This window comes from Pseudorasbora parva, chromosome 18 (genome assembly GCF_024679245.1).
Source record: "Pseudorasbora parva isolate DD20220531a chromosome 18, ASM2467924v1, whole genome shotgun sequence".
Lineage (NCBI taxonomy): Eukaryota > Metazoa > Chordata > Actinopteri > Cypriniformes > Gobionidae > Pseudorasbora > Pseudorasbora parva.
In genome coordinates this window covers 3700392-3724825 of record NC_090189.1, presented here as the reverse complement: position 1 = coordinate 3724825, position 24434 = coordinate 3700392, and the positions used below count along the sequence as shown (strand labels likewise).

General features: G+C 43.2%; 2 protein-coding genes across 6 annotated transcripts in view; one reads left to right on the top strand and one right to left on the bottom strand.

The window, feature by feature from the left end:
• Positions 1-24434, bottom strand: part of LOC137046937 (transcription factor 4-like) — a 196233-nt gene that overhangs the window by 78193 nt on the left and 93606 nt on the right. The window lies entirely within an intron of this gene.
• On the top strand, positions 14051-18714 carry LOC137047004 (uncharacterized). Its single transcript, XM_067424536.1, has 2 exons — positions 14051-15155; positions 18469-18714. Exon 1 carries the CDS (start codon positions 14051-14053, stop codon positions 14786-14788), a length of 738 nt encoding a protein of 245 aa, XP_067280637.1. The 3' UTR covers positions 14789-15155; positions 18469-18714.

Below are 24434 nucleotides of genomic sequence, written 5' to 3'. Positions count from 1 at the left end.
TAGGCATGTCCTCATTTAGGTGTGTGTGTGTGTGTGTGGGCATGTTTTTGTGACATATGAGGACTCAAATGTGTATAATGCCATGGGTATGACACAGGTATTACAGGAGAGGGTGAAATATGAGGACATTACCCATGGCCCCACTTTACAAAAGGCTTATAAATCACACAGGAGGAGTTTTTATGAGAAAGTAAAAATGCAGAATGTGTGTGTGTGTGTGTGTGTGTGTGTGTGTGTGTGTGTGTGTGTGTGTGTGTGTGATGGGTAGGTTTAGGGTCAGTGTAAGGGGATATAAAATACTGTTTGTACGGTATAAAAACCATTACGCCTATGGAATGTCCCCATATGTCACAAAAACAAATGTGTTTGTGTGTGTGTGTGTGTGTGTTAAATCTGACCTATTTCTATGCTAGAGTGTCTTAAAACACATTTGGCTTCAAACCAGCTGGACACGAACACAACGAGAGACACAAAAGGCCTGAAGATTGGCTGATGTGTGATGGACGGTTGGATGTAAAGATAAAGCATGTGACCCGTCTGGACGTGCTGGAGATGTCAGCAGCGAATCCTTTAGTGTTCTTGCGTTCGGACGTGAAAACAACCTGCAAATGTTTGGCACGGGAAACGTTTGGCACGGGATGAAAACACAAGCCGAACGACGGGAATAAAGAACAGAACAGGAGATTCTCCGAGCCATCAGACCCGCGACGCTGACAAACTCACACACTCTCTCTCTCTCTCTCTCTCTCTCTCTCACACACACACACACACACACACACACACACACACACACACACACACACACACACACACACCTATCTATCTATCTATCTATCTATCTATCTATCTATCTATCTATCTATCTATCTATCTATCTATCTATCTATCTATCTATCTATCTATCTATCTATCTATCTATCTATCTATCGTTCTATCGTTCTATCGTTCTATCATTTCTATCAGAGAGAGAGAGAGAGAGAGAGAGAGAGAGAGAGAGAGTGTCTTTCTCTCTCTGGGACAAACACCAGTCATCCTGAGAATGTCAGGGGTCTCCGTACCACCCAGACCTCTTCCGACAGATCAATGGGAAGAGGTCACACACACACACACACACACACACACACACACACACAGTTCGTGGAAGGCAGGAATGTAAATCCATCGGGACTCGAGAGAAACACACAGCGAAGGAAAGCAAATCAAGTACATTGTTAAATCTATTATGATATCTATCTAAAGTGTATATTTATATATACAGGTCAAAATATGTAGTATAGTTAAAAAAAACAAGTATTCTCTGTTGAAAATGTTTCAAATTCCACACTCATGAAAACAGAAAGTGTGTGTAGCTGTGGTCTGACGCCCGAATGATCCATTTCAGCCACGTCTGATCTGACATGAAATGTTGCGTAACACAATAGGATTAAAATAATGCTGTTTGTCACAAACACTCCAGTTCTAGTGTGTGTGCGCGCGTGTTTGTGTGTGTGTGTGTGTCCTTTCTAACATCAGCCATTTGGACAGAAGTAATTAGTGTGCTGGAAAAACTACACAAACGCTTCATAATTTCCTAAACATCTGGACAATGGATTGAACACGGACAGGTCATGAATAATCAGCCCACAAATACAAGAAAAGGACAACAACAAAAATCTCAACGCAATAAAGGATTTTAGTAAAGAAGTTACATCTCTATATGTATATCGATCTATCTACACACACACACACACACAAAATGGGTGTGTGTATTTATAAAATGAGAAACAATAAAAATATACAAAATAATGTAACTTCAAATATGGATTTTGATTGATTAACAACCACAAAAACAGACAAAACCTAATTATTATGTAATAATGTCACATAATATTTAATATTTAAATGTGTTTTTACATATATGTGTTGAACTGGATAAAAGGATGCCAATAAAACAATTAAACAATAAAACAATAAACAATAAAATCTTGATGTTACAAATTTATAAAAAATAAATAAAAAAAATCAAACTAACATTTTAAAATTAGTGTAAAATGTAATCTTGTTGTATAAAAATGTAACTTAATAAAAAATAAATTAAAAAAGTAATATTTTGAGTATGTAAAAATGTCAACAAATGCTTTTTTGGGGAAAATCCTAACATTAAAATAAGTGTACAATTGTATCTTGTTATAAATTCTTAACTAAAAATAAAAATAAATTAAGTAATATTTTGAGTATGTAAAAATGTCAACAAATGCTCTTTTCGGGGAAAAATCCTAAAATTGTAAAATAAGTGTCAAATTTCTCTCGTTATACATTTTTTTTTAAACTTAATTAAAAATAAATCAAAGTCATATTTAGAGTATGTAAAAATGCTAATAAATGTATATTTGTAAAAATCCGGTTGGATATTCCATCCGAGTCCATATTGTGAGAACTGGCTCCGGTGTTTTGAGGAACTCCGAGGGAAAGATCCCGGCGTGAGAGTCTCGGAGAGCTAATTAAACCACAGGAATATTCACGCCGAGTCTTAGCATAACAATGGCGAGCGGCCGGCGCGCTTCTCGTGTGTGAAGAGGCCTTTTGTTTTTGGGTGCTGCGCTCTTTTGTGGATTCATTAGCCGACCCGACATCCACCTCCTCGACATAAAACCCCGAGAACCGGGTCGCTCTCCATCGCCGGCACGCTACACGCACACACACACACACACACGGCCCGGAAAACACCGCATCGGCCGCTGTCGGCGGATCCAAAGATGTTGTCCTGCGAATTTTTAACTGTTAAAATAGCAGAATAAACAATCCCAGCAAGATGCCTGGCAGCGGATCAACACGGGCAAAAACTGAAGGGCCTTCACACACACACACACACACACACACACCCTGCGTATATTAAAGAGGGCACAGGGATGCCAAGCTGTTTTAGAGCAAACCTACACACACACACACACACACACACACACACACACACACATCCTGCGTATATTAAAGAGGGCACAGGGATGCCAGGCTGTGTTAGAGCAAACCTACACACACACACACACACACACACACACGCACACACACTCATGCACACACTCACGCACAACCTGCGTTTATTAAAGAGGGCACAGGGATGCCAGGCTGATTTAGAGCAAACCTACACACACACACACACACACACTCACACACACACAAACACACACACACGCACACACACACACTCACAGGCCTTGGTCCGAGGGCGGGAAAGTCCAACTTATCACCAGCCAACAAATCTTTCCCGATGGCGGGAATCCAACGCTTTGTTTTATGTGCATACGGATCACATTTATAGAGGTCCATATGATGAAGGATTATAAATATTGCACAAAATGTTACACCTAAAAACTAAAACCTATTGAATCGACACTCAAAAACTGTCACACGTTACTCTAACGAAGCGGGAAACGAAAAGAGGCCTTAAGGAGACGAACCAGCAACAGAGTGTGTGATCAGACGACCTCCGACCTCAACACACTGACCTTTCCCGTGGATAATAAGTGCATGACGGCATAAAGAAACGCTCCTCACGTCTCTCAGGACTGAACTTCTAAAAAGAGCAGCGGCTCTCACACACACACACACACTCTGCTCGCAAACACCTTTAATTATTTGACAGATCGCAGTTAAAAGCAACCTCTCACACACGTGCGGATCCGGGATTTTTCCCTCCGTCTGAGGGAAGCTCGTGTTAAACAGCTGCTAATATCAATTATCAAACGCTTTACACAAGGCATGCAGCTTAAAACAATGCATCTCTTATCTCACACACACATTTTTTCCCGGTCTCTTTCCAGTTGAAAGGCACGGCCGGTCTCTCTCTCTCTCACACACACACACACACACACACACACCGAGAGGTCCGTCAGATGTCAAGCGATCAGGTCTTCAACTGTACTCACCGCTTTTCCATTATAGTAGTACATGAATGATCCGCCGCTCACTCCCGGGATGGTGTACGCACAATACATGCTTCTGTTCCTTTAGTGTGTGTGTGTGTGTGTGTGTGTGTGTTATCCGCTTCAGACGCTCTCTAACAACTTTGTGTTTAAACTCGCTGTCCCCCTTTTTTCACAACAATTCCTGCAGTTGCATTTTCCCATATGGCCGGCCTGAGCATGCTGAATATGCAAACGAGAGAGAAGCATTCCTGACGTCGGCCAGTGGGAGGGGCAAAGGGAGGGGGCGTGGTCTATCTGAGCAGAAGCCCCTCCCCCTCATCCCTCCCTCTCTCTTTAAACTCAACATCTCACTCCAATACACACACACACACACACACACACACACTCTTTTTCCTTTCCATGGTAAATCTGGAACTGATCCTGCTCTGAGCTTGTCGGCTTCTCGAATAGGGAATGAAAATGTCTGCGTTTGTGTTTTTTGAGCTTTTTATTGCGGGAAGGTTCATACACGCGCGCACACACACACACATAGACACACATACACACACACACACACACACACACACACACGTTTATTTACACACCTACTTGAGCATATAAAGATCATGATAATGAGAACAAACACAGATACAGGACTTAACACAATGTGATGTATAATAGTAAAACACACACACACACACATACGGTGAGAGGTTGAGCGCGGCCTGAGGGACAGTGAAGTCTATTATAGAGAAGAACACAAACGCCATTAATAAACTCTCTCTCTCTCTCTCTCTCTCTCTCTCTCTCTCTCTCTCTCCCTCTCTCTGCTTTAATTTGATTAAAAGGCGAGTTGCAGGGAGGGATTCATACGTGCACATCTAATAACTCCACCATCTGTCCTCAACGCTGGCACCACACCAGAACTCAGAGACAGACAGAGAGAGACAGAGAGAGAGAGAGAGAGAGAGAGAGAGAGAGAGAGAGAGAGAGAGAGACAGAGAGAGAGAGAGAGAGAGAGAGAGAGCTTGAAAGAAAGTAGGCCTACATTTGAAACCAATATGTGAACACAACATTCAGCATTTTTTATTGTACTATTTTACCATGCCAACAATACCACTAAAATTATATACAGTGAGGAAAACAAGTATTTGAACCTTGACCCTGCTATTTTGCAAGTTCTCCCACTTAGAAATCATGGAGAGGTCTGAAATTGTCATCGTAGGTGCATGTCCACTAGGGGTGTCCCCGACTAAGGATTTACACATTCAAATCAGAATTTTCGAATCTCTCTATGGTCGACCGATAGTTGAATCATCTGTGTGTGTGTAAACCATAGACCGGAAAAAAATATATGCATGTTCTTAAGCCGATTGTGCCTAAAGGGGATCTCACACCGGACTGAAGCTCAGCGCCGTGTCTCAGGATCTCACACCGGACTGAAGCTCAGCGCCGTGTCTCAGGATCTCACACCGGACTGAAGCTCAGCGCCGTGTCTCAGGATCTCACACCGGACTGAAGCTCAGCACCGTGTCTCAGGATCTCACACCGGACTGAAGCTCAGCGCCGTGTCTCAGGTATCTCACACCGGACTGAAGCTCAGCGCCGTGTCTCCGGTATCTCACACCAGGCAGACGTGAACATTATATACGCGCAAGCTTAATTTTGAATCGACTTCTGACAGAAGAGCTGCACGGTGAATGTATCTTGTAGCACAGGGTGAAATCAGTACATTCACGATTTGAGGGAAATATACATTTAATCGCCGCGGATAGGCGTTGAATGTCGCCATCGGTGTGTGTTCGAATTTTAAAGGCGCGGCGCGTCCGGTGCGAAGCTCAGTGCCCTTAAAGGGGCGATCGCTCAGCGCCGCGACACGTCTTTATAACACTAATATTGAGCACCCCCATATTGCCAAAATGGTATGATCCTCGTTTCATAACACCCGCGAAGATTCGACCATGAGATCAGTGCTAGAATCCGGTCCTGCATATCGATGCATCGAATCTTCGACTATTAGGGGTCACCCCTAATGTCCACTGTGAGAGACATCCAGAAATCACAATGAATGATTTTTTTTAACTATTTATTTGTATGATACAGCTGCAAATAAGTATTTGAACACCTGAGAAAATCAATGTTAATATTTGGTACAGTAGCCTTTGCTTGCAGTCACAGAGGTCAAACGTTTCCGGTAGTTTTTCTCCAGGTTTGCACACACACTGCAGGAGGGATTCTGGCCCACTCCTCCACACAGATCTTCTCTAGATCAGTCAGGTTTCTGGCCTGTCGCTGAGAAACACTGAGTTTGAGCTCCTCCAAAGATTCTCTATTGGGTTTAGGTCTGGAGACTGGCTAGGCCACGCCAGAACCTTGATATGCTTCTGACAGAGCCACTCCTTGGTTATCTGGCTGTGCTTCGGGTCATTGTCATGTTGGAAGACCCAGCCTCGACCCATCTTCAATGCTCTAACTGAGGGAAGGAGGTTGTTCCCTAAAATCTCACAATACATGTCATCCTCTTAATGCACTGTAATTGCACTTAATACAGTGCAGTCGCCCTGTCCCATGTGCAGAAAAACACCCCCACAGCATGATGCTACCACCCCCATTTTGTCTCTAGTGTCTTTGGACAGCTCTTTGGTCTTGGTCATGTTAGTAGTAGGATAATAAATGTAGTAGAGGTGGACATTTTAAAGGCACACTAACAGGTCTTTGAGGGTCCCCTGTGTGTGTGTGTGTGTGTGTGTGTGTGTGATATACATAATGTTTGTGTGTGTGGATTCTTACTGATTGAATGGGGTGGAGGTTTAGGAGTAGGGTTAGTGTGTGTGTGTGTGTGTGTGTGTGTGTGTGTGTGTGTGTGTGTGTGTGTGTGTGTGTGTGTGTGTGTGTGTATGTGTGTGTGTGTGAGATGGGTAGGTTTAGGAGTAAGTTAAGTGTGTGTGTGTGTGTGGTCCACATCTCATCCTTTTTAGTCAACCGTTCCGAGGTCTGTTAAGGGTCAGAGCAGTTTATCTCACACACACACACGCACGCACACACGCACACACACACACTCAACTACAACAGTCACTACAGTTATTGTTACTTCTGCAAATTCTCAAATAAATGAATCCCAGCAGAAGAAAAACGGTTCCTTCTTTATCAAGTAAGATTTTCCAGTGGTGTGTGTGTGTGTATGTGTGTGTGTGTGTGTGTGTGTGTGTGTGTGTGTGTGTGTGTGTGTGTGTGTAAAGTAAGTGATTTAAACACACGTGGATGACATCACACTGCCAAATTCAGCATCTGAAGGGAAAACGGCTGAACCGTTGGGATCAGATCCCAAATGAAACTGTCATTTGCATATGCCGAGAGCCGCTGCTATTCCCAGAATAAACTTCAATAATTCAGCAGCACCAAACCCTCGGTCCTCTATGAGTGAGTGTGTGTGTGTGTGTGTGGAGGGCTTTGTGTTGTTTAAGTGCTGCTGTTGTTGTTGTTTGTGTGGAGGGGGTCGGCCCTCTCTCTCTCTCTCTCTCTCTCTCTCTCTCTCTCTCTCTCCCTCTCTCTCTCTCTCTCTCTCTCTCTCTCTCTCTCTCTCTCTCTCTCTCTCTCTCTCTCTCGCCTAGTGCTGACTTTCCCATCCCATGGGATTAGAGTAAACAGTACTTGGATTATAAGCACACATTTCATTCCGATTTCATGCTCGGAGGATTTTTTGCTCATTAGAAGCATGAGTTGTCAATCTCGGAGGATCCCGTTCGGATCTCTTTCTCTCTCTCGGGGAGTTCAGGGGCCCGACTGCGGCTCCAAGGGCCGCCTCAGCGTCTCGCAGAAAGAGCAACAGCATGTGTGTGTGTGTGTGTGTGTGTGTGTGTGTGTGTGTGTGTGTGTGTGAACAAAAACACTTTAACCCTACACACACACCATACAAACACACAATGACGAACAGCTCACACTCCTGTAAGCTTTCATTCTGACATGTTTCAGCTAAAAAACACAAACACAACTGAGCTCAAGTCAGCCGCAGATACGCGACCGGACCAAACGTGCCTGAAATCATCCATTCATCTTCGCAAATAAATGAACAAACAATAAATAAATATAAAAGAAATAAATCAAAAAGAAATACATACGCATTAAACATAATTTTAAATAAATAATTGATTACAACTATTATTAATAAAAACAAATAAATCAATTTTTTTGAATAAATCTAAAATTATTGTATAAACATTACAAATAAATCTTAAATAAATAAAATGAAAATGATCTAAAACAAATAATTTATTACAACTCTAATAAATAAAAACAAATAAATGTAAAATAAAAATGTATATTTTCAATTAATTAATAACTAAATACACAAACAAGAAATAAATCTAAAATAAATAAAAAATCTATCAATTCAAAATAAATGTATAAATATTAAAAATAAATTAAATTAAATTAATAAATAAATAAATAAAAATGACTAAAATAAATAAACAATAAAATTATTATAAAATAATTAATAAACAGATAAAAACAATAAATGAAAAAATATTTTTTATGAATGATAAAATAAAACATAATTCATTAATAAATAAATAAATAAATACACAAACAATGCATAAATATTAAATATTAAATTAATCTTAATTAATGAATAAAAATAAAATAAAATAAATAAAACAAGTCTAACAAAATTTAAAAGAATTTAAAAAATATACCCTCTAAAAAATGCTGGGTTGTTTTAACCCAATGTTGGGTCAAATATGGACTAACCCAGTGATTGGGTTGTTTTAATCCTGCGGTTGGGTTAAATATTTGCTTAAAACAACCCAATCGCTGGGTTAAAACAACCCAACTGCTGGGTTAGTCTATATTTGACCCAACATTGGGTTGTTTTTTACTCAGAATTTTTTAGAGTGTACCTTAAATTAAATAAACAAAGGCTGATGAAGTCTGCGGGTTTCATGCAGAATTGACCAGGACTATTAAAAAAGTCGTTTAAATGATCCCATGTTTTCTCCGAGAAATCGGATATGAATATAAAGCCACAAACTTAATGAGCTCAATCCCGGCAGACACCGGGAGAGTCGTGGGAAGGAGGTGTAATATCTGAAAAAACTGCTCGGATAGACAAATGACAGGGAATAATTAGTCCAGACAGCGGCCATATCTGAACAAGGGGAGAGAACATCTTCACGAAAACGACAAACTCAACAGAAAACCTCGATCTGAATGTGCCTGAGCGTGAACCCAAAGTGGCACAGAGAGACGGATATTCAGGGAAAAGCTCAAATCAGTTCAGCAAACGTTAGGATATGAGCCGCTTTAACCGAGGGGTCCGAAGGCTCGTCCAATCACAGTCTTCACACGGCTCCGAATACAGATCCTAACAAACATTAAACACAGTAAGGAGGCAATTATGTATGCATGATTTAATCTGCAACTAATTAATATGCAAATGTATTCATATGTTAGTTACTAAATTAAAAATGCAAAGCAGCCCTTATGGTGATTCTGTGATTTCGGCACAAACAGAACATTTGAAAATGGAAAAAAAGCACAAAAATGGGAGAAAAGAAACTTCTGCGGGTTGAAGTCGCTCCGTTTCACAGCCTGTTGCTCCTGAAATGTGCTTTATTATTTTGTCTATATGAATGCAAACGTGTCAGTGTGTGTTTTTAATGACGTATCTGCGTTTTGTAAGTCCGTGCAGATGGGCCTCGGGACACCGCGCCATCACACACACACACACACACACACACACTCGTTCTCAGGCCGTGAACATCTGCTACCTGCTCGAAATCAGCCTCGCCTTGCGCAGGGCATTATGGGATACGGGCCCAAACACACTCGCACTGAGGGGAACTGGGCCTAAAACAGCGGACGAATGAGACGCTTTTAACAATTACACTAACAAACCCTTTATAAACACTCTAAATAAAGTCCAAACTGATGTACTAAGACATATTGGACATAAAAAACTACAGTTTGACCATCAAAATCATAACATAGAAGTCATAAAAAGTCAAATGAGGACATACTAAAATTATGAAACGTTGAAATTATGACGTACTAAGACATAAAAAGTCAAAATCATGTCGAAATTATGAGTCAAAATGATAAAAAAGTCAAAGTTATGACACATTATGTCGCGATTATGATTATAAGTCTGTCATGACAGAAATTAGGAATCAATAATTATGAAATAAGTCGAAATCATGGCATAAAAAGGTGAAATTATGAGATTTAAAAAATCATAATTATGTGAGAAAGCCATTTATGACATAAAAAATAAAAATTGTGAGGTTGAAAAGGTTGAAATTATGACATACTAAGACATAATTGAGACAAAAAGTTATGAAATAAAAAGTCATAAATGTGAAATGTCAAAAGTATGAGATAAATTGAAATTATGACACTAAGACATGAGCTGAAAGGTTGACAAAATTATAATAAACTAATAAGTAATCATGAGGAAAAGGTGTAAATTATGAGATAAAAAGTCATAAATATGAAATGTCAAAAGTATGATATGAAATTTGTTTATGTCTAAGATTTATGTCTAAATTGAGATTTATGTCTAAATTATGACAAACTTTGCCAATCAAAATTATGACAAAAAGACAAAATTATAAGAAAAAAAGTTGGAAAAACGTCTAAATTATGACAGTTATTTCATAAAAAGTTAAAACTTTGATGACCAAAATTATAAAAAAAAAAGTTTAAATTATGAGATAGTCATAAATATGTAATGTCAAAAAAGTATAACATAAAAAGTCTCAATTATGACATACTAAGACATAATTATGACAAAAAGTTGAAATTGTGACAAAAACAAAATTATGACAATATTTCGAAAATATGAGAAAAAAAGTTAAATTATGAAACGTTGAAATTATGACGTACTAAGACATATAAAGTCAAAATTAGGACAAAGGTCTAAACTATGAGATAAAATCATAAATATGAAAGTTCAAAAGTATGACATAAAACATTTACATTTTGACAAAACGTTAAACTCGTAATCATGACGTAAGTCTAAATGATGAGATAAAAAGTCATGAATATGAAATGTATGAGAAGTTTAAATGATGACGTAAGTAGAGATTATGAGATAAAGGTATCTGGTTCACAGTGAGGTTAGCCGAGATTTACAGTGCAGTACAGATGATATATATTTAATAATTTAATAACTGCACTGAAGTGCAAAAGGGGATTCTGGCTCTTTACGGCTCTTCAGAATAACACCAAACCACACACTTCAGCAGCTGTGTCCTCTCTCTCTCTCTCTCTCTCTCTCTCTCTCTCTCTCTCTCACTCTCTCTCTCTCTCTCTCACACACACACACACACTCCAAACATCACCAGTGAGTCAAAATGACAAGAAAAAAAGTCTGTTATGACATACTAAGTCATAATTATGAGAGCATGAATTATGAGTTAAGTCACTTATGAAAGAAATAGTCAGTCATGACAAAAATTAGAAAGCCATAATTATAAATTTAAGTCAAAATCCTGACATAAAAGGTGAATTTAAGAGAGAAAAATCACAATTATGACAAAAAAATCCAATCATGACATAAAAAGCCTAAAATATGAGAAAAAAGTCAAAATTATGAAATAAGTTAAAAATGACACAAATTTGAAATTATGAGATAAGTACTAATTATGAGATAAAGTGTCAAAATTATGACATACTAAGACATAATTATGAGAAAGCCAACTTGATAATTATGAAATAAGTCGAAAAATCATGAAATAAAAATGTGAAATTATAAAAGAAAAAACATAAATATGAGAAAAAGCCATTTGTGACGTAAAAATCCCAAAAATATGAGAAAAAAGTCAAAATTATGAAAAGTTGAAATTGACAAAAAGTCGAAATCATGACATTGGAAATTATGAGATACTGAGTAATAATTATGAGAAGTCAGTTATGAGATAAAAAGTCAATTATGAAAGAAAGAACGTCATGACAAAAAGTCATAATTAGGAGATAAAAACTCATCATTATGAAATCATGCGAAATCAAGGTCAATTTATGAGAAAATCATGACAAGCTGAAATTATGAAAAAGTCGAAATTTGACAGTCAAAATAAGTTGAAACTATGAGATAATCAGTCATACTTATGAAATTATGCGATAAAGGGCCCCCGCGCACCCGCGCAAAGCGCGCTTTTCCCTCCACAGAAGCACGTCGCTAAACTAGTGAATGAACTTGCGCTCCCTGGGCGGTTCAGCGCAAAAAACGAGGCGTGTTCCGGCGCAAACAATCCCTGGTGCTATTCTGCTCTTCCATTAAACAATTGCGCCACTGACCAGAAAAAACCTAGTCTAAAGTCAGTGGCGCTGGCGTTGTTCATTATGCTATTTTAAGGGCGCATGCTTGACCATAATGTATAGCGTGCACAACGCGCATACACTTTGCTCATGTAATCTACACAGATGCAACAGTTATTTTTGCAAATCATAACTTGTTACACTAAAAAAAATATGAACACATAAGATGACGGAAATCATTGTGGTGTGTCACGAAGATGTGAAAAAATAGGCATAAATCTAGCTTACAAATTATTCAGGCTAATTGTAGTAATTAAGGATCAGACCTGTTTGACCAATAGTAGCCAGACATATATGAATATAAGGACATGTGACAAATTGGTTTGTCCGTCAAGAACCAGGAAAAAAAATGGACTGAAAAACTGTTTAACCGACGCTATTTTGGGTGGGTTTCTCCCATCCGCATACAACACAACTCCTCTGTCTTTCACTGCTCTTCAAGAACATCAGTCTCCTCGGCTGTGAACCGCTCCTGGCGTGCGTCTGGTAAATACGCCATAATAATAGCGACCCATAATGGAACTTGCGCAGCTGCTTTTAAAGGGAATGTTGGATGACGCTCTGATTGGTTTATTCACGTTACGCCCAAACCACACCTAAGAATAATGAAGATACTTCAGACCAACCCATTTTAGATTTGCGCCGGGCGCAAGAGTCATTTATCCCGCCGGGAAAATAGCAACAGCGCCGAGACCCGCCCACAAAGTTACTTGTGCTTCGCGCTTTGACACTTGCGCTTCAGATCGTTAAAATAGGGCCCATAAAGTCTAAATTCATAATTTTCTGAAAATGTTATGGTCTCAGATTTTTTATCTCATAATGACTTGGTATCTCTTAATGAGTCATAACTATGATTTACCAAACATGGAAATGGGCTTCAACACACATTACACAGTCATGTCTCAAACTGAGTAATAATTATGAGAAGTCAATTATGAGATAAAAAGTAAAAATTATGAAATAAGTTGAAATTGACAAAAAGTCAAAATCATGACATAAAATGGGAAATTATGAGATAAAATTCAATTATGAAAGAATGTCATGACAAAAAGTCATGATCATAACTCATTATTCTGAAATCATGCGAAATCAAGGTGAAATTATGAGAAAATCATGACAAGCTGAAATAATGACAAAAGTCGAAAATTGACAGTCAAAATAAGTTGAAACTGAGATAATCAGTCACGATGAAAATGTCATGGTTTCAAAATTTTATTTCATAATTATGACTTGGTATTTCTTAATGTTGACTTATTACGTATATAACTTAAGTATATGACTTATTATTTGAATTATTAAGTACACTCACATAAAGGATTATTAGGAACACACACTAATCCTGTGTTTGACCCCCTTTCGCCGTCAGAACTGCCTTAATTCTCCGTGGCATTGATTCAACAAGCTGCTGAAAGCGTTCTTTAGAAATGTTGGCCCATATTGATAGGAGAGTGTGGCAGGGGAGGCGTGGTTTTGCGGGATCGGCAGAGGGAGAGAGGAGGCGGAGCCGAGCGGGGCGTAAGTGGGTTAAGTGCAAATGACTAACACCTGTCTCTGATTGCAGTAGTTGGCGTGGAGAGACGGCTTATAAGCCACAGCAGAGAGAGACGAGGGAGAGAGAGTTTGGACTGGGACTCGGAGCGCAGCCTGTCTGGAGAGTGATAGCAGTGCAGAGTGTTGAAACCTGTGTGTGAAATCTAATGAGTTGATGTGCCCTCGAGCACATGTTTTGTTTGAAAGTAAAAGAGTAATAAAAGTGACGAGTCCCAGTAACGCCGACCCCGCCTTCTTCCTTACATCCTTGACCCGAACCACACTGGTGCCGAAACCCGGGAGGAAGAAGTGTGCACGCCGCCATGGAAACGCCATCCCGCCACCCACTTGCGGACCTAGTGCAATCGCTCGCGGGCCTCCACCAGGAGACTCATCAAGATCTGCGGGCCGTCAGGGAGGAGCAGCAAAAAAGATTTGAGGCGCTCCTCCAGGCCCAGCATGAGGACCGCGAGCTGTTCCGGAGCTGGATGGACCGGGAGGTTCAGGCCAGTCCCAAACCCACCAGCGACTCAGCCGCCACCATCGCGCTCTCGAAGATGGGACCGATGGACGACCCGGAGGCGTTCATCGACCTCTTCGAGAGGTCCGCCGCCGCTCGGGACTGGCCCAAGGAGGACTGGCCAATGCGGCTCCTGCCCCTGCTATCGGGAGAGGCGCAGGTAGCCGCCCACCAACTGCCAGTCAAGAACCTCCTGGTCTACGACGACCTCAAGCGCGCCATCCTGCAGCGGGTCGGCCGGACACCGGAACAGCACCGCCAGCGGTTCCGGACACTGGCGCTCGAAGAGTCCGGCCGGCCCTTCATCTTCGCGCACCAGCTCCGGGACTCGTGCCGCAAGTGGCTGATGGCCGGAGAATGCGACGCCGAGGGGATCATCGATCGCGTGGTGCTGGAGCAGTTCGGTCCAGTGCCACCGCCCGGCGTCGCTGGACCAGGCCATCCAGTTGGCGGAAGACCAGATGGTGGCGTGCCACGGGGTCGGCGAGCCCTTGCCAGCGGCTTCTCTCTCTCTCTCTTCTCTCTCTCTCTCTCCTCCTAACCCCGCCCCGTCTCTCTCTAAACCTGTCCCCGCTCCCAGGTCCAGAGCTGGAGTGCCGCCCCGGCCGGCGCCGAGGTGGAGAACGGGGCCCGCGGCCGAGACAGCGGCGACTCCCCGGCCGGCGGCCCGGGGAGGAGGGAGCCTAGATCCCTTCCCGGGATCCTTATCTCCGTCCCTCTCTCCACGCCAAGGGCTGGACCCACTTCCAGCCACTAGGGCGGCGGGGAGGCCTGGGCCGGCTTGTTGGCGCTGTGGGGACCCGGGACACTTTATTGATCGGTGTCCGATGATGGATGTGGGGACGCTGGTCCGGGTCCCCGACGCGCCACAAGCCGCCCCCGATCAAGCTGGCCTGTACCAGATACCCGTGAGTATCAAGGGGGGTACCTATCAGGCTTTGGTGGATTCGGGGTGTAACCAAACCTCCATCCATCAAAGCCTGATTTCACCTAGGGCATTGGATAACAGCCGCATGGTTAAGGTGAGGTGTGTGCACGGGGAAGTGGTGGACTATCCGTTGGTGCCCGTGGATATCCAATTTAGGGGTCAAACGCATAGTGTTGAGGTTGCAGTTAACCCGCGCCTCCGGCATCCCATAATTCTGGGGACGAATTGGCCAGCGTTTAATAAATTATTAGGGCACTTATGTGTGGATGCCTCTTGGGGGAAGAACGGAGGTGGGAGGATAGCGGTTGCGCAAGCGGGCGAGGTGGATTCGGGACCGCCGGGGGCAGTTCCAGGGGAACCGAGCGCAATGGGTCCGCCCATCTTCTCAGAGCGCGATGACTTTCCCTTGGAACAGTCCCGGGACGAGACGCTCAAAAATGCCTTTGCTCAGGTCCGCTCCATCGACGGCCACCGCGTCCACCCTGAACAACCGCTCTCCTATCCGTACTTCTCAGTAATAAATAACCGCTTGTATCGGGTGGTCCAAGACACCCAGTCAAAGCAAGATACAACGCAATTGTTAATACCAAAAAGCCGCCGGGAAATGCTTTTCCAGACGGCTCATTCTAATCCAATGGCGGGGCATTTAGGTCAAACGGCCACATTAAACCGTCTCATGGCCCGATTCTTTTGGCCGGGCATTCACGAGAATGTACGCCGGTGGTGTGCGTCTTGTCGGGAATGTCAGTTGGTGAACCCACCGGCCACCCCAAAAGCACCGTTGTGCCCTCTCCCATTAATGCAGGCCCCCTTCGAAAGAATTGGTATGGACCTCATCGGGCCATTGGAACGGTCCGCACGGGGACATCGCTTTGCGTTGGTGCTCGTGGACTACGCAACGCGATATCCCGAAGCAGTTCCTCTCCGCACGATTTCGGCGAAAAGTGTGGCGAGCGCTCTGTTTTCATTAATCTCCCGGGTGGGAATCCCGAAAGAGATTCTCACCGATCAAGGCACGGCGTTTATGTCACGGACGATCCGCGAACTATACGAATTATTGGGCATTAAGGCGATCCGTACCAGCGTCTATCACCCACAGACAGATGGTCTGGTGGAACGTTTTAATCGCACGTTAAAAACCATGATTCGTAAGTTCGTTCACGAAGACGCCAAGAATTGGGATAAATGGCTTGAGCCTCTGTTGTTCGCTGTTCGCGAGGTCCCCCAAGCCTCCACGGGGTTTTCCCCCTTCGAGCTGCTCTATGGGCGCCAGCCGCGGGAGGTGCTGGACGTCCTTAGAGAAGCTTGGGAGGACGGGCCTTCAGCGAGTAAGAACGAAATTCAGTATGTCCTGGACCTAAGAGCAAAACTCCACACTTTGGGGCGGCTATCCATGGAGAATTTGCTCCAGGCTCAGGACAGACAGAAACAGCTCTACAACAGAGGTGCGAAGCTGCGACAATTTTCACAGGGAGATAAAGTGCTTGTATTGCTGCCCACGTCCAGCTCGAAATTGCTCGCAAAGTGGCAAGGACCCTTTGTGGTCACGCGGCGAGTCGGAGAACTCAACTATGAGGTGAGCCGGTCAGATAGGGACGGGGCACGTCAAATCTACCACCTCAACCTCTTAAAAAAATGGTCAGAGGCGGAGTCAGTGATGCTAGCGACGGTAGTGGGCGGGGACGAGGATCTCGGGCCGGAGGCGGTCCAAAAGCCTCATTCTCTCGCTCTGGCCTCGGGGGGGGATCACCTCTCACCCTCGCAGCTCACTGACGTGAAACAGCTACAGGCCGAGTTTGCCGACGTGTTCTCGCCCCTACCGGGGCGGACTGACCTCATCCAACACCACGTTGAGACGGAGCCGGGCGTGGTGGTTCGCAGTCGGCCATATAGACTACCGGAACATAAAAAGAAGGTAGTGCAGGACGAATTAGAGGCGATGCTGGACATGGGGGTAATAGAAGAATCTAACAGTGATTGGGCGAGCCCGATAGTTTTGGTGCCCAAAACGGACGGCTCCGTGCGATTCTGTGTAGATTATCGGAAAGTCAACGCGGTGTCAAAATTCGATGCGTATCCAATGCCAAGGGTGGACGAATTGCTTGATCGGCTAGGGACCGCTCGCTTTTATTCGACGCTGGACTTAACGAAGGGATATTGGCAGATCCCCTTGTCTCCAATGTCTAAAGAAAAGACCGCTTTTACCACGCCGTTCGGATTGCACCAATTTGTCACGCTTCCGTTCGGGTTGTTCGGGGCCCCCGCAACCTTCCAGCGACTGATGGACAGGATTCTCCGGCCGCACGCTGCATATGCCGCTGCCTATCTAGATGACATTATCATCTACAGTACGGACTGGCAGCGCCATATGCAGCATCTGCGTGCTGTACTGAAGTCGCTGAGGAGGGCGGGGCTAACCGCCAACCCGAAGAAGTGTGCGATTGGGCGGGTAGAAGTAAAGTATCTGGGCTTCCACTTGGGTCATGGGCAGGTGCGTCCCCAAATTGATAAGACAGCGGCAGTTGCGACTTCTCCGAGACCCAAGACCAAAAAGGAGGTTAGACAGTTCCTGGGGCTAGCGGGATATTATAGACGGTTTGTGCCTAATTATTCGGACCTCGCTAGCCCGCTGACTGATCTAACTAAAAAAGAGGTACCAGATACGGTTCAGTGGACGGAGCGGTGCCAGCAGGCTTTTACCCAGATAAAGGCTGCTCTGTGTGGTGGTCCGCTCTTACAGGCTCCTAATTTTTCTCTCCCTTTTATTCTGCAGACCGACGCGTCGGACAGGGGGTTGGGCGCCGTCCTGTCCCAGGAGGTGGAGGGTGAGGAACGGCCGGTGCTGTACATCAGCCGTAAGCTCTCTAAGAGGGAGGCGGTGTACAGCACCATAGAGAAAGAATGTTTAGCCATCAGGTGGGCCGTCCTCACCCTTCGCTACTACCTCCTGGGGCGGGAGTTCACCCTCTGTTCGGACCACGCCCCTCTGCAGTGGCTCCACCGCATGAAGGATACCAACGCGCGGATCACCCGGTGGTATCTAGCTTTACAGCCATTTAAATTCAAGGTGGTCCACAGGCCGGGTGCTCAGATGGCTGTGGCTGACTTCCTCTCCCGGAGGGGGGGGGGGGGGAGGCTGCAGGCCGGACGGCTCCCCGGCCTGAGTCGGGCGGTGGGGGTATGTGGCAGGGGAGGCGTGGTTTTGCGGGATCGGCAGAGGGAGAGAGGAGGCGGAGCCGAGCGGGGCGTAAGTGGGTTAAGTGCAAATGACTAACACCTGTCTCTGATTGCAGTAGTTGGCGTGGAGAGACGGCTTATAAGCCACAGCAGAGAGAGACGAGGGAGAGAGAGTTTGGACTGGGACTCGGAGCGCAGCCTGTCTGGAGAGTGATAGCAGTGCAGAGTGTTGAAACCTGTGTGTGAAATCTAATGAGTTGATGTGCCCTCGAGCACGTGTTTTGTTTGAAAGTAAAAGAGTAATAAAAGTGACGAGTCCCAGTAACGCCGACCCCGCCTTCTTCCTTACATCCTTGACCCGAACCACAGAGAGCATCTTGCAGTTGATGGAGATTTGTGGGAAGCACATCCAGGGCACGAAACTCCCGTTCCACCACATCCCAAAGATGCTCTATTAGGTTGAGATCTGGTGACTCTGGCGGCCATTTTAGTACAATCAGCTCATTGTCATGTTCAAGAAACTAATTTGAAATGATTGGAGCTTTGTGACATGGTGCATTATCCTGCTGGAAGTAGCCATCAGAGGATGGGTACATGGTGGTCATAAAGGGATGGACATGGTCAGAAATAATGCTCAGGTAGGCCGCGGCATTTAAACGATGCCCAATTGGCACTAAGTGTGCCAAGAAAACATCCCCCACACCATTACACCACCACCACCAGCCTGCACAGTGGTAACAGGGCATGATGGGTCCATGTTCTCATTCTGTTTACGCCAAACTCTGACTCTACCATCTGAATGTCTCAACAGAAATCGAGACTCATCAGACCAGGCCACATTTCTCCAGTCTTCAGCTGTCCAAGTTTGGTGAGCTTGTGTAAATTGTCGCCTCTTTTTCCTATTTGTAGTGGAGATGAGTGGTACCCGGTTGGGTCTTCTGCTGTTGTAGCCCATCCGCCTCAAGGTTGTGCATGTTGTGGCTTCACAAATGCTTTTCTGCATACCTCGGTTGTAACGAGGGCTTATTTCAGTCAAAGTTGCTCTTCTATCAGCTTGAATCAGTCGGCCCATTCTCCTCTGACCTCGAGCATCAACAAGGCATCGCCCACAGGACGGCCGCATACTGGATGTGTTTCCCTTTCACACCATTCTTTGTAAACCCTAGAAATGGTTGTGTGTGAAAATCCAGTAACTGAGCAGATTGTGAAATACTCAGACCGGCCCGTCTGGCACCAACAACCATGCCACGCTCAAAACGGCTTAAATCACCTTTCTTTCCCATTCTGACATTCAGTTTGGAGTTCAGGAGATTGTCTTGACCAGGAACACACCCCTAAATGCACTGAAGCAGCTGCCTTGTGATTGGCTGATGAATGAGAAATTGAACAGGTGATCCTAATAATCCTTTAGGTGAGTGTATATATAAGTAATAACTATGATTAACTAAACATGTAAATGGGCTTCAACACACGTACATTGCTCAGCCATGTCTCAAACTGCTCAAGCGTTGTGAATATGAGCTCCAGATTTCTCATCAGATCGTCTCCTGGAGATCTGTGAGGTTTTTTCCCAGCATTCATCAGCTGAAGCGTGCTCTCGCTCTACAGCTGCGGCCGCGCTCCCCCAGTGCATGCTGGGACACCTGGGGCAGTGTCCTCAGACCATTAAAACTGAGAGAGATCTCACGTACAACACACACACATGTTGGTCTATGTGGTTTACAGGGACTCTCCATAGGCGTAGTGGTTTTTATACTGTACAAACCGTATATCCTATCCCCTTACACTGCCCCTAAACCAACCCATCACACACACACACACACACACACACACACACACACACACACACACACACACACACACACACACACACACACACACACACACACACACACACACACACACCACAGGAAACATTCTGCATTTTTACTTTCTCAAAAAAACTCCTTCTGTGTGATTTCCAAGATGTTTTCCTCATGGGGACTCATTTCATCTTTGTGGGGACATTTTGTCCCCATAACGTAGGGATTACACGCCCACACACTCACACACACACACACACACACACACACACACACACACACACACACACACACACACACACACACACACACACACACACACACACACACACACACACACACACATCTGTTCCTGTCGAAGCCAAACCCACAGGGTAATAAAATAAATTTTAACACGGATAAATTTGCCCAAAATTGACTGATGTTTTAAAAACTGTGTTTTCAGCCAATTAACGAGCACATCATCAGCTTAAAATCAATTATGGCATTTCTATGAGCAATATCAACTCTAATTCTGTTCCACATAGAAATAAATGTGCTGAGACGGACAGTGATTTGGCAGAGATGAGCGGAGAACATTCCACATCGGTTCTGAAGCTGGAGCTGATCTCACACACACACACACACACACACACACACACACACACAGGAAACTGACTTCATTTCCTCTGTGCATTGCTCAATGGAAAACACACAGTCCACTGGACCTGGTTCATATAATTCTCTCCTGGACCTCATCTGAGCTTTAACACACACACACACACACGCACACGCACACGCACACGCACACACACACACACACATACACAGTATGATTATTTGTCATTATATTCCATTGGCATGTGAATCACATATTGTATGTTTATAAACATCTAACGTGGCTCATCCAATCAGAAATCAGAATCGTATGACTAACATTTCAAATGAAACCATATTTCAGTAGTGCTGTAATAAACCATAATTCAGAAGTGGAATAAAGCTTCATATCAGCGATCCACAAACATCTGCTCTCACGGCTGCGGAGTTCGACTCTTTCTGCTGTTTGCAGCCAAATATTTCCTGACAGGAATGTTGGGAACGTCTGAGAGAGAGAGAGAGAGAGAGAGAGAGAGAGAGAGAGAGAGAGAGAGAGAGAGAGAGAGAGAACCAAACAAAAGTTGTCTGTAAACAGCGCGGACAAACACGGCCGAACGATCAGGACTTCATCATGAAATGGCCGCTGCGGAGGTGAAGAGAGAAACAGATGCTGAGCTGGAGGAGAGGACGGAGGGATGAGGAAGAGGAAAAAGTGAGGAAGACAATGTGGAAAGCCTCTGAGGTTTCTCTGTGTGTCTGTCTCTAATGAACGTCTCGATTATTTCTCATAACCAGCAAACGGACGAAATGAGGAACAAATGGAGACGCAATCTGTGCGGAAGCCATTTCACCAAACAACACACACAAGTCCTGCTTCACTCTGCATTATTAGGACATACAAGTGCAAATGATGACCAAAAACAATCAGGACATAAGTCAAAATCATGACACGCCGATATTATGAGATAAAAGTCTCAATTATGATACATCAAGTTGACAAAAACCATTATGACAAATCGAAATCAAGACAACGGTCATGATTATGAGATTAAAAAGTTAAAATTATGACATATAAAGTACTAATTAGCAAAAAACAACTATGACAAGTCAAATCAAAATTATGAGATAAAAAGTCCTAATTATGATATAAAGTACAAATTGACAAAACACAATTCACGACAAGTCAAAATCAAGACTGGTCATAATTATAAAAGTCGAAATTATGATAAATAGCAAAATAACTTATCATTTTGAGTTAAAAGTCACAATGAGATAAAAATATATAATTATGAGATAAAAGTCATAATGATGAAATATAAAGCATAAATTGACAAAAACAATTATGTCAAGTCAAAATCAAGACTTAAAAGTCAAATTATGAGATAAAAGGTCATAATTATGGCATAAAAGTCAAAACTATGAAATAAAAGTCACAATTATGAGACTAAAAGTCATAGTTAGGATATATAAAGTCCAAATTGGCAAAACACAATATATACATACATACATACATACATACATACATATATATATATATAATTGTTTTTGTCTATATATATATACAATTATGACATGAGTCGAAATCAAGACAAAGGTCAAAATTATGAGATTCATTCATAATTATGAAATAATTATGGCATAAAAGTCAAAAATATGAAATAAAATGTCATAATTATGATATATAAAGTACAAATTTAATTAAATAATTCAAAATAATGAGATAAACTCAAAATGATGACAGAAATGTCGAAATTACACAAGTCATAGTTACGGCATAAAAAGTCCAAACTGACAAAAAACAATGAGGCCATAAGATGAAATCGACAAAAGTCAAAATGATTAGATAAAAGTCATTATGATGAGTTAAAAAGTTGAAATTCCTCATTTCTACATAGAAAAAAGTCAGTGTACATCTCATAGTTTTGTCTAACTTCACGTCATAATTAAGATGTCCCAAAGCATTATATTTGTCTTATGTGGTGTGAATGGGCTTCAGTACACACACACACACACACACACACACACACACACACACACACACACACACACACACACACACACGCTGCCCCTAAACCTACCCATCACACACACACACACACACACACAAACACATGTTGGTCTATGTGGTTTACAGGGACTCTCCATAGGCGTAATGGTTTTTATACTGTACAAACCGGATTTTCTATCCCCTTACACTGCCCCTAAACCTACCCATCACACACACACACACACACACACACACACATGTTGGTCTATGTGGTTTACAGGGACTCTCCATAGGCGTAATGGTTTTTATACTGTACAAACCGGATTTTCTATCCCCTTACACTGCCCCTAAACCTACCCATCACACACACACACACACACACACACACACACACACACACACACACACTGCCCCTAAACCTACCCATCACAGGAAACATTCTGCATTTTTACTTTCTCAAAAAAACATCATTTAGTATGTTTTTAAGGCCATTTGATTTATGAGGACATTTGATATGTCCTCATAAACCACATTTATAGTGTAATACCAGTGTAATACCCATGTAGTTATACAAATTTGTGTCCTCATAAACCACATAAACAGGCTCACACACACACACACACACACACACACACACACACACACACACACACACACACACACACTCACTGCCCCTAAACCTACCCATCACAGGAAACATTCTGCATTTTTACTTTCTCAAAAAACTCCTCCTGTGTGATTTATAAGCCTTTTGAAAAGTGGGGACCGCTGGCTGGTTCCCACAATGTAGGTGATCTCGGGTTTTACTATCCTTATGGGGACATTTTGGTCCCACCAATGTAATGTAAACAAGGACACACACACACACACACACACACGTCTCAAACTGTCCAATCAAGAGTCCAGCTCTGAACATCACTCACATTTCTCCTCAAATAAAACACACCGACGACAACTGTAATGAATGTGGACAACACATAACATTCATAAGTTCACACTGAGATCTTATGTGATAATCTTGTGGATCGGTGTGTGTGTGTGTGTGTGTGTTTCTCCTCAGAGGAGAGCTCCAGCTGCCCGTGACTGTCGTTAAAATCACCGCACCTCGAAACACACAAACCTCTATTAATAGCCGACACAGAAGCGCCTCAGAAACGTTCCCCTCATCAAACGAAGGCATACGGGGACGTGGCTCGGGTATGTCCGTGTGGGTTTTTGGCAGGACTGAATGAAATCCGAACGTTTATTTCATACGGAGTCGGACGGGAAGATTTTCCTCAAACGCCGCTGGGCCGCAGCCAGACACACGCAGCTGTTTCTCTGATTCTTTTCACTCGCTTACAACAAAAAAAGCAGCAAAAACCCCACCGTGAGATCATTTACAGCTCCATTCTCTGACAGGTGAGTCGGGTGAGAACACGACTTACATTCACACTCGGATGCCACAATACAGTTCGTCCACGGTTCAATACACACCTCAGTTTTCAACCACGGTTATCGAATCGGTTCGGTTTTTTGCTATTCTATTCTTAGGCGACAGGAACAGAAAAGGGTTATGGAGAAGATGTTTTTATTGCAATACTCTTTCTTTATTTCACTTAAAAGACTTGGAAAACCCTTACTTAAACTTAAAACTTTACTTAAAAAACCCTTGTACACATTCCCAGTGTTTTGTATAATATAAAATAAATATATATAAAGATTTACAGTGGCAGCT

Coding starts and splice junctions, on each gene's coding strand:
- LOC137047004 (XM_067424536.1), top strand. CDS start 14,051: ATGGAAACGCCATCCCGCCACCCACTTGCGGACCTAGTGCAATCGCTC.